Here is a 14,665-nt window from a genome sequence, read left to right as displayed (position 1 = left end):
GATGCTTTCTCCACTCCCAGCTGTGTTTTGTTCATTCTGCATAATTTATCTTCTGTATCTGCATTACAGCCAACATGAAATTTGTCGCACATCTGCATATTTGAAGGTGCTAGAAAAATTTTTGTAGCTTTTATAAACCTTGGCTATCATATATAATAAGAATTTCAGTATAACATAAGATCCTTAATAGAGGACTCCACTCATCATAAAATCTGTTTCAGTCTGTGGAACAAAATTTATTTCTTGTCAAAAGCTTAAGCTACTAAACAAAAGAAGGAAGCTAAACATTAATGAAAACACAACACATTTCTAACTGTGAGGCATATGAACTTGCAGTCAGATACAGCTATCAGTTCCACATGTTTGAGTCAGCTGAAATAGAAAACATTGCTCTTGAGTGTCAGCATATACTGCTCTCTGGTTAAATTTTACCAGGCTTCTCAGCATGCAGAAAACCTTCATGCCACAGGGTTTCACATCACGGCGTCTTCTGCAGAAAGCTATTTACATCTGAAAACCATTCCTAGTTACAGTGAAAGCCATACCTCCTCCTGGTACTGCTCCAAATTAAGGCATAGGACTGCAACTTGGAACTGGAACAAAGAAGTGGCTCACTTCTTTATTTGAGTTCATAACCCACTAAGGCTACAGGTGGTGCAGGCTGGAGGCTCAGACATACTCCTTGTTGCTTATCACCATCTCAGAGCTCCTGGGGTACGTGTGTGCCTGAGAAGCTGCCGGGGCTGCTGTGTATGCGTATTTGTTGGGACTGTAAATCAAGAGAAAACAGATAACAAAATAATAGGTATTAGGCACATGCCCATGGTTTCAGATACTTAGAAGTTACTCAGCTTTGTATCCAACCCACCTATAGCATGTTCTTCACAACAGGGCAGAACTTAGAGGGCTCCTGTTGTCATTGTTCTGGCAGCTAAGGGGGAACAGATGGGGTCCCTGATGGGCTGCACAGCCCATCTCTCTCATAACCTCAGCCACTCTGGATTCCTAACTCACAGGTGCTCTTCCTTGAGTCAAGGCCCTAAAGCAGAAGCCCTCAGCACCTTTGTACAAAAGTGCAGGTTTTAATACAGGAATCAGGATGACAAAGAAAGAAGACAGAAGTATCTTCACCCAACCCCTTCAACTGTCATTCATCACAGTGATCTTCTATTTCATATATCGGTTTTACCTGTATTTCAGGACATTTCAGTACTACATACATACATCAGTTTTACCTGTATTTCAGTACATTTGGTACTTTGTATCAAAGTAAGGTGAGCAAGATCTAAAGTCCAATGAGACTGATGAAATGTTACCATAAAACTGAAATGGTTTCAGATTAGGCAATGGAGTATCAGAGGAACACTCACTTGCTACATTTTGATAAAATTTTCCTAAGATTAAATACACTAACAGTGAATATGCTTCTTCCTTGCATATTATAATCCTCTCAAGCTTAGCCAGTACAACCTCCAAGCAATTTGAGTTCTGGTAGACATGGACCTCTGTTATTGCTGCCTATTTCACCCCTCTCCTCCAAAGAGGTCCTCTGTATGTGTCAAAATTTAAGAATGAAACAAAAATGCAGGAAAGGTTAAATACTGAAGGCAAAAATCTCACCTTTCCCAATTTGATGTGCAACAAGACATTTTCATAAAGAACAAGAAAAAGAACATGTTTCTAGTGATCAATTCCATGTGCTTTGGGAAATGCCTTTACACTTTCTGCAAATTGAACAGTGTTTGAATATTTTACTCACAGTGAGTGCTGCAGAGAAACTGGATCTTAATATTTCAAGAGGTTTTATATACTTTTCTTTTGGTGACAGTATGCTCTTTCACTGCACATTTTCACCATCAGCAATGATTACCAAATACAAGTTAGAGGTGACTGCTGGTGGTGGTGCATCAAGGACCCTGCCTGAGAGGTACAAGTGTTTGGTACAGCATCCCCTGCCATCACCAGTCTGTGACCTGTCAGAGTCTGTAATTTATACATATTGATACCAGGGGGTGAGAGAAAGACAGAATAGTGCACAGAGAGAAAGTGGTGTGTGATTGACAGCTACTACTTCAACTGACAAATCCAAGATTACCTGTAACTGGGTTTTTCCTTTACTCTGCATGAACAGGTCAGTAAGATCCCACCAAGTATATAAAGGACAGATCCAGCCCAGCCTAAGTACAGGCCTTCTCCTAGTTCATACCTGAAACATGAAAGATTTTATGGAAACAACTTTTAACAGGATCGAAAAGTCATGCAAACAAATTGTAATCTGCATAGAAATCAGCTAACTGAAAGGCACTTCAACAGTTTACAGAGAGCAGATCTGGCTTTGTGTCTGCTGAGTAAAACTCTTATTTGTATAGAGTTGTTCTGCCAAATTAGTGACAGTACAGAGAGTACTGAGTAACATAAAGATAAGTAGCAATAAATAATTGTGTATATTTAACAAATTGTTAATAATAAATAATAATGACAAACCTGTGCAATCCACAGCACTTATTTTGCCCTTTTATTGTCCGTGTCCTTGGAATGGTTTTGTGAAACTGAATGACTCAGACCTTTCTGTCTATATGCTGAGAAAAGGCTGACCACAGACATGAGTTTTCTATGGACACAACAATAGGTCACTTACAAGTAGCTGGTTTTATAGGGCTGGTTTTCAAACTTAGATATCCTAAAGGATGATCAGCACTCTCTGTGGTCATATGGCTGAAAATGATTTATGAATGTTCCAGGCTGAAAAAGAATAGCTCTCTATTTTACTGTACAAAACTATATCCTTTCAGGAAACCCCCTACTCCTGTCCAAGAAATTAATTGATAATGAATTTGTCCCAAAGAATAGAGACAACTGAGTCTGGAAAAGTCCGGAGGGAGTTTCATAAAAAGAGGAAAACAAATTTTTATGATCAGACAAAAGCTATATCCACAATCCACCTGTATGTCTGTGGTCTGAGATACCAAATAAAAGGGCAAAATAATTGTCATGGACTGCTTTGAAGGTAGCATGGAACCAGAGACTTGTGTTTTCTTTCCACTTGGAAACACGATTATTTAAAAGTATCAAAGCTTCTGACTCTGGAATTCATTCCTAACAAGGTTTCAGAGGTTTACACAGGTTCACAGCTCTCTCTATCCTCATCACACATGGGAGCCACGAGGTCTCCACTGGTTTAGGTACTTCCAAACATGGAACAAGCAGACAGTCATTATCCAAAAAACCCGGGAGTACAAATTGCACATTGCCCAGTGTCTGCAATCATTTCTGCTCACCAGTCTCCTATATACCAAAGCAAAGTATTTAGAAGACATCTGCAGGAGAACTTAGTTTGCCTTCAGAGCTGTAGGAGAAACTCCTCTCAGAATTAGCAGAGGTCAACTTCACTAATTTGCTGAAGTCAGACCAAAAAAATGCAATCTGAAAAACCAGACTTGCCAGTCTCTGAAGAGTAAAGATCAATACTGGCATGCAATGGAATTTAAACCTGCCCCACAGACTCCATGTCCAGCTTCACCAATGATCAAACTTAATTGATCTGAGAACTGCTCAGTGAATCAATAACTTAAACATGGAGTTTAGATATTAAATATATATATATATTTCTTTAGCTACTGAATGCAAACCATCTGGTAACTCATTAACAGGCATTGATGTTGAGGCCCCAAAGCTATAGCAGGTAACTATAAAGCACACCAACTATCCAACTAACCGAAATTCCTTATCAACGGTTGTTGCAGTTCCCTAATGTATTTATTACCCTTCATATAGTTCTCTCAAGGGGATATAAAGCAACAAAAAGTAACTGCACAAATACAATTTCTTTCTAAGCACTTCATAGAAAACAGGGGAAACTGACAAACAACAAAAGCAACTGCCTAAAGCACTTTGATTTATCACAAATGATAAATGACTTCCCTGAACTGATTCCTGGGCAGGAACTTACAAAACACCTCAAATATGATCCTAGCAACTAACAATTTATAGTTTACTGATCTATGAATTATATACTTGGTAGAAGTATATGATAGATGTCTCATATTCCAAAGACAGTTTGTTTCCCTCTCCTTTTCCCCCTCTCTGAAGGAGAGGCCCAGTCACCTCTACTCCTGTTCCTCATTGCTAAAGAGGGCACCTAGATAAGGCGCCATAAGCTGCTATTTGGTTTTGACAACTGTTACTTTTATATCAGACAAAGAGCAAGGGCTTTTATACCTCGAAACTTGTTTGTATGCAACTTCACTAGCTGATAATCCCACAAGGTTTGCCTCATTTTAACTCATAAGACAAACAAATGTTGAGCTGTTAATATATAGACATATATAAGACAGACAGCAGAGTTCTCTGCAGGTCACTAATACAAAGCTCAATCTGCTTTGTATGTGATTTTCCCTTGTATGTACATCTGAGGTACTTTATTCTAGCCAGAATTTGAGTTTTGTACCTCTTTTGGTCTAAATCCCAAAGCAGATTAAGAATTTTAACTTTTCTTCTTCATAACATTGAGATATACACTTGAGTCTTTCAAGAAAATGCAAACACAGTACAAAACCCCCTCAGATGCTGGGTTGGTATTCCTCACACATTCAATAACTCTTCCAGAAAATAACTCTCCTCCCTCCCCACCAGCATCTCTGAGGTGAAAAGATTCCCTGAATACATTTCTCCCTCCTGTAGGAGTGGATAATGGGATCCATCCAGGTTCTGAAACTCTGGAGCAGCTGAGGTTAGTGCAGCTGTCTAACACACAATGGAGTTTGATACAACAGATACATTAACTTACCTGGTTCCAGCGTACAGTTTGTTAAAAAACTGAGCAGTAATCATTGCAGCATACCAAGAAATAGCCACCATGGAGCAGAGACCTACCAGAAAAAGTTTTAAAAGCACACATGAATGAGTCCTTTAATGGCTGTAACAGATTTAAACCAAGAACAAGTTATTTCATTTAGTCTGGCTGTGAAAGCAATACAAAGTATCAATAGTGCTCTCATCTCAGCCTTGACATTACCTGCTAAAATAAAAAGAAATCCTCCTGTGACAGTAAACTTCATTTTTCCATCTTCATCACTCAACCCAATGCTTGTGCACTTCATACCAAGCAGTGAGAGTACTGTAGCTAAGAATCCCAAAAGGATGGAAGCAATCATCAGGGCACGGCATGCCTGAATGTGAGCTTAGACAGAAAAAAGAGAAAACAAATCAGGATCTATACAGAAATTACATTAATCTTGTGCTGAAAAAATTAAAAGTGTGAGGAAGTGACAAAATTAACAGGTGCAGTAATGACTGCACCTGTCCAACTTTGTCTTGTGGTTTAGAGAAGCCTCCAAACCCAAGTGTGTTTAGCCTTCAAGTCAAACAGATTTGAGAGTTGAACTATGCCTACACTTTATAAGCTCACAAAAATCCTCCTGTGTCTTTAGTAAAACCTGAAAAACTATAGCAAGCCACTCATCCCTCACATTCCTGTGAAAACGCCTAGTGGTATGCAAGGTTATTTGAAGGAACGGGAAGAAGTGTCTTACTCCCAAGTCATTCTGAATTCCTGACACGTGTACAGCGGAGTGCACAGGACACATCTGAAATCCAGGTCACAGTCAAGGTGTGCAAGGCTCTGGCACTACGGAGACACTGGAGAAAGGTGCCAGCTTTGCTGCTTCCAGGGAGAGATATGAATGAATTGTGCTCAAGTTAGCAGTGTACTTCAAACTCGGTGTAACAAACAGGAGGTGAGTGCACCTGAAAGCTGCAGCACTCCTCCCTAAGACATTCTCCTCTGGAGAGGTTCCAGCTGCTGTGGGCATGTTGGGGAATCTGTAGGTATTGGGGTATGCTGGCAATTCTGTACCCTTTAAGCTCCTGGTCTTCACATCTAGGTATCAATTGCACAAAAACCAGGAGTAGATTATTAATCAGCCTAAGAAAGAAGGTCAAACAGGGACTTTGGGCTCCTTTAAAATGGCACCTCGCATTTGGCAGGCTCCAGGTCAAATGGCATTTCGGCACCTTTGTTGTGAGATAAACATGCCAAGCGTCACAACCTGGCAGGATCACAACTGCTAACTTTGTTGACTTGATTATCTTTAAGTTCTCTTCCAACCTAAATGATTCTATGACTCTACAATTTGAATCATTCTGGACACTCACATCATTGATGCCAGCATTCCAGCTCTTTCTCCCGGACCACCTCCACATCCTCCACTATAACCTGCTGTCTAGTTCTGTAGCCAAGTGAGTTGTAACTCTCCAGACAACAAAAATCAGACAGAGACAGGAGGCAAAGTGATATTCACACTCCAACTCAGCCTAATGCGGCTTAAGAGTACTGGTCCTACAAGCTTAAGTGTTACCAAAGATAGCCAAAAGCACTCATGAGATAAATATACAGAATTAAAGGCTAAAAATCATGTGCTGAAGTTAATGCTTTGTTAAGCACTATATTTAAAATTTTCGTGGAAAGAAATGAAGATAGTAGGAAAAGTGGAAAGACCCTTCAAAATACCACTAACAGTTCAAGGGGTTTGCCTGCAGAAGATACTGTTAAGGTAAGTGTTCAACGATGCTGCTTTCAGGTTTGGGATCTTACACCATGGCACTCACCCAGTGGGGCCCAACAACCCCCATTTCAGGGCTCGGGGACTCCTGCAGTGTTACAGGGGACTCCCCTTATCCTTCCAGGACACACAGACATACCCTTGCTTGCAATCCAATGGGAAAGGGATTTCATACAACTGGACCACAACACCATAACCTCAACAGCCTTAACTGAGGACTTTAGTTCACAATTCAGAAAACTCAATTTTTTATTTTAAACTCAGCTTATTAAACAAGATACAAAGTCAGTTCACTTTACTATTACACACCAATTGTAAGAAATTATCCCCAAATCCTGTCATTAGTAAAAAAACACCTATTAAAAAGAAAGGGGGAAAAAGGAAGTTTACAAAGCTTTGGCAACTACTTATATCAAATGTTTGACTTAGTTGTGACTAGACTGATGGTGTTAGCTATATGGAGTAGCCAGTCATGGTTTCAATCTTGTGCAATATTGCATTTAAAAAGCTCCTCACTTCAAATACTTGTCATTTAGACTAATGGTTTAGTGAACTAAAATTAAATTGGTTTAAAAGAACTAAGTCTGGCTTTTCCCATACATAAAGCAAAACCCAGAATATTCCACATAGCTCAGCTGCCAATAAGGAAACTTTTGTGGAAAATCTTCACTGTCCTTCTGATGGGAGGCAACAAAGACACTTCTGTTTTTTCTTTTTGCCCTTCCTCCAGTTCCTGGCATCCTCGCTCCTAAACAGGAATTTGAAACACACCTAAACTGACCATGGTAATTTTTAATCTCCTTTGGTTATTATCTGCAAGCACTACGGATGTTTCTCAGAAGTCTCACTGTCTGCTGAGCCCTTGCTACCAAACCCATTTTCTTCCTCTTTCCTGCTTTGCCCAGCTGTTCTTTCAACTGCTACTACCATTGAGTGTCTCCTGACTTTTCTTTGTCAGCCTTCCTTCCTAAAAATGTTTATCTTCACAGTTTTGCAAGTTTTTTCTTCCTTTCCCCTCCTCCGTGCCTTTAGCCCTCAGCTATACTGCCATCTTCTCAGCTGCAGAACTGATCTTCCTCTTCAACCGATTAAACCTAATCTTCACAAATTCACTTCAGAGCCTGAACCAGTCATTTACTTTCTGGCCCATTTTCTCTTTCCTGCTGACACCAAGTTGTTATCTGTAACTCTCAGGAGCTCTGCTGTTGCTTACCTTCTGTTCTGTTTGCTTGAACACTCATGGTGCTCTTTTCTGACCCCTGCCAGGTTCTTTCAAACCCACTTTTTTCTCCAGATGCTGATCTCCTGCAGGCCCATGGCCCAAATCTGCACACACTCTCAGAGGCAACACCCCGTGTAAACACATCAATGACAGGATTGCCTGGAGTCAGTGGCACTAAGCTACAAACCAGCCCTTGGAGTGGTTTTTACAAGAACCAAATAAAATCACAGAATCATTAAGGCTGGCAAAGATCCCTCAGATCATCAAGTCCCGCAGCGCTGGTGCACACTGACATTAGTGCTCTGCAGAGGATAATGTCCAGTGCAATGATCTTGCTGTTACTGAGGCTAAGATGTTTAAATAGGGTTATGTTCCTCTTCATACACACACACTATCTAAAAGCCATTGTTAGAGAAGACTGAAAGATGAAAAGAACAGATTATTCCCTAAATACTGGACACAGTTCCAGAGAATTGCTATGTGAATGTTAGTGCTGGTCAACAAGAAACCTTTACTTCAGATTGAGGGAGAAAGTGAATTTAACACCTCATTCCCACTTATCCTATATTACATATTCTTCAGACTAGGAGTATCCTCCTATCTATTTAGTTTAGCCACCTCCTAGGGCAGATTCAGCTAGAAGGAATGCAGTTTTATTCTGAATAAGTATCTACATACTGAATTATTCAAGATTAATAAAAAATTGCTCTGCTGTCTATAAACATGCTCACTATCCACAGAATTATGCTTGGTTGGGCATTTGAGGACAACCACAATTATGATGAAGATTGATAGAGAGGACAGGGGCAGCAGATCTAAATTTCTTGATATTTAAAACCACATCCAAATAGACTTTAGTTAACAAGCCCTGACAGTAGCTAGCATTCAAGCCTAATCATACATTAATTAATAGCATATACTCCTTCTATAAGTTATGTTATAGTATGTATAACATAATCATGTATTTCTTGGATTATCTACAATTTCCAGTCTCAACTCACAAAAACTTTGCAGCTAAAACCGGTATTTCCTATTATATGAAGAAACTCCAGCTACAGTGCATTAGCTATAAAGTATTGCAAAAGATGGTCTCACAATAATTTCAAATAAATAAATAGTTTTAAATGGTCTCCTACTAAGACATCCCATGAGATGCTAGAGAAGAGATTACAACCCACTTTAAATGCTTGTTAAACGCTTGATGAACCGACTTCATTTGCCTTATTTTATAGCCTTTCTGAACATGCCTGACACGTTCTTGAGAGATTTTTATTACTTCAGCTCACAAAGTCCTTCTTGGCCAGTTATTTTCCAGAATAACTAGATTACCATAACAAAAGCCTTACTACTTTTTGCCAATAAGTTCTTACGGAATATAAACAAGGCTGCACAAAGTCACCTACCAGGCAATGCAAGCATGGAGTCAAAATTCTTGCAGTTGGATACTCCAGTGCTGTCTTCTGCACAGCTCTTCCACAGGTTTTCAAACAACGTCAATGTTGTGATCACAGAACCATGTAGACTAGAGACTTTCCAGTAACTATTTGGCAAAGTAGCTCCAATAACTGCCAACCCACCCAAGCACAAAATAAAGCCAACGATTTCCAATAAAGCAGTCATGCTTGTGAGTAGTAACAGTTAAATATCCTTATAATTAGATTACGATCAAATGAAGCCTTTCAGAAGCCTCCTTGCTGTTTTATCTCTGGGTTTCACTCCAAAATGAGTCTACCTTTGCTCTTTGCTCTTTCCCCATAGATAAGGCTTACTGGGCATGACAATAAGTGGGAGCAGTTCACGATAAAGATATTAGTGTGTAAAAAAAGTGACAATAATAATTCTTTTTCTAATAAGAAGTGAAAAATGAGCATATTCTTTCCCTCAGCCTAGAAACTCCAGTCAGTATTTCTACAAAATACTGTATAAGACTGACGATTTAGGCAAATATTTTATTTCTGTCTCTTTTCTGAAGTCAACTAGATTTTACACTAGATTAAAAATGCTTGTAATTTTATTATTGCTGTCAAATCAAAAAGCTTTTGTATAACATTTTCTTGAGGATTCAAACATAAAACAGCTTGAGAACAGAAGCTTTATACAAGTGCTAGAAAATTTAGCAGAGTTTTTGGAGTTATGGTCATAAGTAATCCACAACAACTCTACTGCCAGCTTCTTTCAGGAAGGTTAAGTTTATGGATGAGTGGTTTCCTTTAATATTTTATTGTCTATTGATCTATAGCTAAACACATTCAGCCTTAAAAACAGTCCCACTTACACTGTACAATTGTACAATGTATTACAATTGTAATAATGTCTGTATCATGCAATTGAAACATAAGGAAATTAAAGAGCTAATGTGACAGACCTGTCTCAAAAGGAAGAAAATTCTGAAGAAAAACAGCTATAAGAAAAATAATACATATCAACAAATTGCATCTGTTTGTTAGAATACCTTACGATTAAAAAGAAGCAATTCTAGGCAAAGCATATGTTAAACTCAGTTTAGTTGCTTCTGCTCTTGGCAAGACAGAATTGTAGACTCAATTCAAGTCACCCACTCCTGCTAATACATTAAAATACTTGTGGATCCAAACAGGGTTAACCATCTCTTGTAGTGATAACCTGCTCTTATCTCCAGGAAATGGAGTCAGAGTTTCTTCATAAAATAATTCTGCTATGATGCAACGTGGTAACAGATCCACAGCATTTATGTAAACACCACCAGAAGGATTAGCCTTTGAGAGAGCCACAACTTGGCCCTAACAGGTATTTGTTGTTTTTCATCAAAATACACTGGTCACTTCGAGCTGATGCTGTAGGTAGTAGGTTCAGCTGCCAAAAGGTATGACAGTGCCACTATGACATTTTGGCTCCCATGGCAGTCAGGAGGATCACTGCCATAAATTTAAACAAGACCATATTTGGCTGTGTGACCCCGTGCAGCTCTAAACTGGCAATCTTTTAAGGAAACCAGATAGTGTGTGGTCAGAATTGGTCTCAGGTGACTGTTAGAGAATTCCCTTCTTCTGCTAAGTCACTGCAACTTGACAAATGATGGCACAGTAACATGAACACACTGTACCAGTACCCTGGAGTATCTGCATTTCATTAAAAGCCCTTCAAAGAGTTTCCAGATAATTTACTCATACACTGGTGCTACACTGGTGATCTCAGCAATTACTTCTGCTGACAGCACTTTCAAAGGTGAGATAGTTGGGACCTTGAATCAAGTGTCCCCAGCTGTTATACTGCTGCCAAGGATAGAAATAAAAAATTAGGAGTATAATTTTTTTAAAATCCCTTCCTAGCTGAGAAATGTATTTCAACAGGCAGTCATAAAGCACACATATAAACAGAAAAGATTAAACTGCAGACCTGAAGTGCATGAGTTTTCCTGTACAGCACCAGACATTTTAATAATTCCCTTCAGGAAATCACTCTCCAATGTTTTAAAGAACACAAGGCTATCCTTCACTAAATGTTGTAAACTGTATCTTGTCAAGCAATGGCCATAACAGCCAGTACTGCTCTGCAAGAGGCTCTGCATCAGCAGGGCTGAACAGTCGTGTTGAGAGCTCCACATCAGCACCTTCCACAGCCTGGGAGCTTTCCTGGGCTTGCTCTCACCCAGCCAGTTGAACCAAATGCTGTCATTGTTGGCCCCATCTCATCACTGATTTCCAGAAACTTAAGGCACCCTGGTACCTACACAGAGAAGGCCCTGGAGAGGAGGGTACCAGGACAATGTGAAAAGCTGACACTGCCTCAATGAGCAATGTTTTTAAAATCCTTGGAAGCATATGATTGGCCTCCTTTTGAGGCTACAAACTCTGGCCTATTATGAGATGCTTATACTTGTTGCTAAACTGGTATCCTCATCATGAAGGCAGATGAGGCCACCAAAGCAAGGGCCCTGTGGAAGAACCATGAACATGCTGAATCTTGAGAGGTAAACTCTCACCCTTTAGACATCTGCCTTACAGTCAGGCATCTGACTCCAAGGAAGTCCACATCTGTGTCAAGAAAAACAAGGTTCATAGTCTGTGACACGTCCAGACAAAGAGCAATGACAGCAATCAGGAACCTATAAAGCACGGAAGACTTGAAGAAATGATATTAACATCACTCATAACGTGACTGCACAAAACTGAAAGTTGTAAAAGAATAAATGCAAGGTTCTATTTAGGACAGAAAGCTTAACAAAATACTATTTCCAGAGGCTACAGTGTTACTGTTTCTACACTCAATTTGCTGAGAAAAGAACTTTAATATCAGTCATTCCCAGTCCATTACCATAAACATAGTGTTTACAGGAAAATATTTTTTAAATCCAGAAGTATTCAAACAAATATTTTCCAGCCCCTATTGAGGCATTTCTTCTCTTTCTAACTGCAGATAAACTACCCTCTTAGCATGGTCGACCCTAGAAAACACAGAAGCATCCATTGTATGATGACAGATGTATTTTAGTCTAAGCTCGCCACCTCTGAGAAATTCCAGAAAAAATATCCAGGTTCACAGGTTTAGCACAAAGTGCCAAACCAGTTCTGGAATATCTAATAATTCCTGTCTCACACCAAAGCACAAACAAACACCAGTGCTCATGGATTTGTGATCTGCTTGTATTGAAGAACCAGGCTGAGTGAAAAGATGCTATTTCTTCCAAAACTATTTTTTAAAAAATTCTCAGATTTACTGTATGTCACCCACACCTCTATGTCAACACACCAGAGAGGGCAGCAAAGTCACAGCAGTGACTGAGCCGAACTGCAGGGTGAACATCGGTTTCATGGTGGCCCTTGAACTTGTCTGCAACCACTGCAGGATTTGGCCACACTAGACCCTCTGGGACAACTGCCCTCTGTGCCCCCCAGCCTGCTAACACACTGTCCAGAAAGAAGGAATAAACCCCCGGCCTCGGAATTTATCAACATATGCCTTGACCACTTACAGTCTGAATTCAGCATGTAGAGAATTTTCTTGCACTCTACTGATCCAAGAGCAGTTGCTGCACAGTCCATCCACAGCCCTTCAGAGACCCAGCCTGCAGTGACCAGCTCTGCTGTGGTGTCCAGCACTTTCCATCTGCTGGACATGGTAGTGACAACTAGTGTGGTGAATCCTGCTAAAGCCAGCAGCAACGCACAGATCTGCAGACAGGACGATGCCATTGCAACACAAGTTTTCTTCAAAGAGGTTTCCCAAAATTTCTGGTGCCAGAAACCTGTTGAAACAGTTCATACACACACAGTGTATGGAGTTACCTTTACACAAGCCTGACCTTTTCAAAAACATTTTAAAAATGCTTACTGCAAAATAAGGTACCACACAAGGGAATTGTAGCCTGGAATCTAAATCCCATTAAGTAACTGGAATAATTGAATATTCTATACATTATCTTCTTAGGAAAACTTGTATTATTGAACATGTTTACCACAAAAAAAAAAAAAAATGCAAACAGAGCAAAACCAGAGGACAAAACCAAAGAATTCTCTAATTTTAATTAGCAATGTTTCATCCATTCATTACTTGTTTGCTAACTCAAAATTAATTTAAAAACTAAAACTATCACATGCTTTAGTAAATTATTCATCTCCCAATTACAGTATCTACCAATACAAATTTAAAGCAAGATAAACTGTCAGACTCACGTTTATGGTATGTTTCTAATCCGTTTCCTCTACCTTCCTGCTAGATACCAGTGTCAGCACTTTGTGAGGACCGATTCGATCACCCAAGTGGAAGTTTTGTACTCTTTAGGACCTTTGTCCCATTCTAAAAATCAAGGACCCAGGGCCAAAGCTCTGTCCAACTGTTGCACACGTCCAACTGTTTGCCATGACAAAGATTTGGCCTGGCTTTTTGCTACAGCAAAGTGTCAGTGAAAGGGAAATTCACCAGAAATGGATGTAAGTACCAAATATACTCAGATAAACCTGGCATATAATTTGCTTTGTCAGGGCCATTGAGCTGCCCAAGCACCATCAGAGTGCAAAGTACTGCAGAAACATTGCTACAACTTCCACAATGGCTGTTTTACCTGGAATTTTTTATGCATTTGTTTTAGGATGAGTCCTAAAGAAGAACTATCCAGCTGGACAGGTCCAGTGATGTCCAGTGATGACATTACCAAACCAAACTGTTTGTGGCTGTAGCCATGGCCTGAGGCAGGACAGACCTCCCGGGCTCATGGCCACAGGAGGTCTGGCAGCCTGGGACAGCTCTGCAGCCACTTTGCTGCTGCAGTTCCTCCTCTCTTTGCCTTCCTCTGTCTCAAGGAGCCACCCTCACTCACCCCTTCCTGACCCTGTTGCTACCACACAAACCCCATGGGACTGGCCAGATAATACTTTATTCCAGCAGCACATCCATCCCCTTTCAACCCATGGACACCCTACCCTACAGGACCTGATTGCACCAGCTGTCACACAATGTCATGTTTATAAGTTTGAGGTGATGGCACAGTTGATAGCAAATATGTATTGCAACTGTCCAAAGGAGAATGACAATAAACCAAACACAAATAAATACACAAAGTCCAGAGCATCATCCCTCACAAAGTACACACATAGGCCATATGCAAGTAAGAGCTGTAATGTGATAAAAACAAACCCTGGGGGAGCAAAAAGAATCACTGTAACATTAAAAACAGCCAAAATGTACCTGGTTTAAACACAGCGCAGGAAGGGTTAGCAAAGAAAAATGTTGAAGTCACTTAAATAAACAAATTACTCCTGATAAGGTCTTTGGAACAGAAATGAGTGGTAAAAGTGCTGAAAATGGAAAGTTAAAAACCTCTTTTACTTCTTTTTCATTTTGTTACATAGAAAAACAGAGAAAGAGCATTGATTACAACACTGGTTTCAACTACAACACATTTCTA

General features: G+C 39.9%; 1 protein-coding gene across 2 annotated transcripts; it reads right to left on the bottom strand.

Moving 5' to 3' along the window:
- Positions 1-85: 85 nt before the first annotated feature.
- Positions 86-13,690, bottom strand: LOC310913548 (claudin-15-like). Of its 2 annotated transcripts, XM_083869058.1 has the most exons (6): positions 13,434-13,690; positions 12,734-13,006; positions 5,015-5,179; positions 4,787-4,868; positions 2,096-2,206; positions 86-769 (listed from the first exon to the last, which is right to left on the bottom strand). In XM_083869058.1, the coding sequence occupies exons 2-6, from the start codon at positions 12,951-12,953 to the stop codon at positions 670-672; spliced, it is 678 nt and encodes a 225-aa protein (XP_083725184.1). In that variant the 5' UTR covers positions 12,954-13,006; positions 13,434-13,690; the 3' UTR covers positions 86-669. The 2 variants fall into 2 exon arrangements, with proteins under 2 accessions (XP_083725184.1, XP_083725185.1); XM_083869059.1 differs by lacking the exons at positions 12,734-13,006; positions 13,434-13,690 and adding an exon at positions 9,186-9,472.
- Positions 13,691-14,665: the final 975 nt, after the last annotated feature.

This window comes from Zosterops lateralis, assembly GCF_965231275.1.
Source record: "Zosterops lateralis genome assembly, chromosome: 10".
Lineage (NCBI taxonomy): Eukaryota > Metazoa > Chordata > Aves > Passeriformes > Zosteropidae > Zosterops > Zosterops lateralis.
Note: the sequence above shows the minus strand (reverse complement) of the source record. Positions and strands in the feature narration are given on the sequence as shown.

Excerpts from the sequence above, each read along its gene's own strand:
- LOC310913548 (XM_083869058.1), bottom strand. The coding sequence starts at position 12,953 with ATGGCATCGTCCTGTCTGCAGATCTGTGCGTTGCTGCTGGCTTTAGCA. Across the intron at positions 4,869-5,014 it reads ATTTCTTTTTATTTTAGCAG|GTCTCTGCTCCATGGTGGCT; the intron begins GTAATGTCAAGG and ends TTTTTCTGGTAG. Across the intron at positions 770-2,095 it reads AAGGAAAAACCCAGTTACAG|TCCCAACAAATACGCATACA; the intron begins GTAATCTTGGAT and ends CTTGATTTACAG.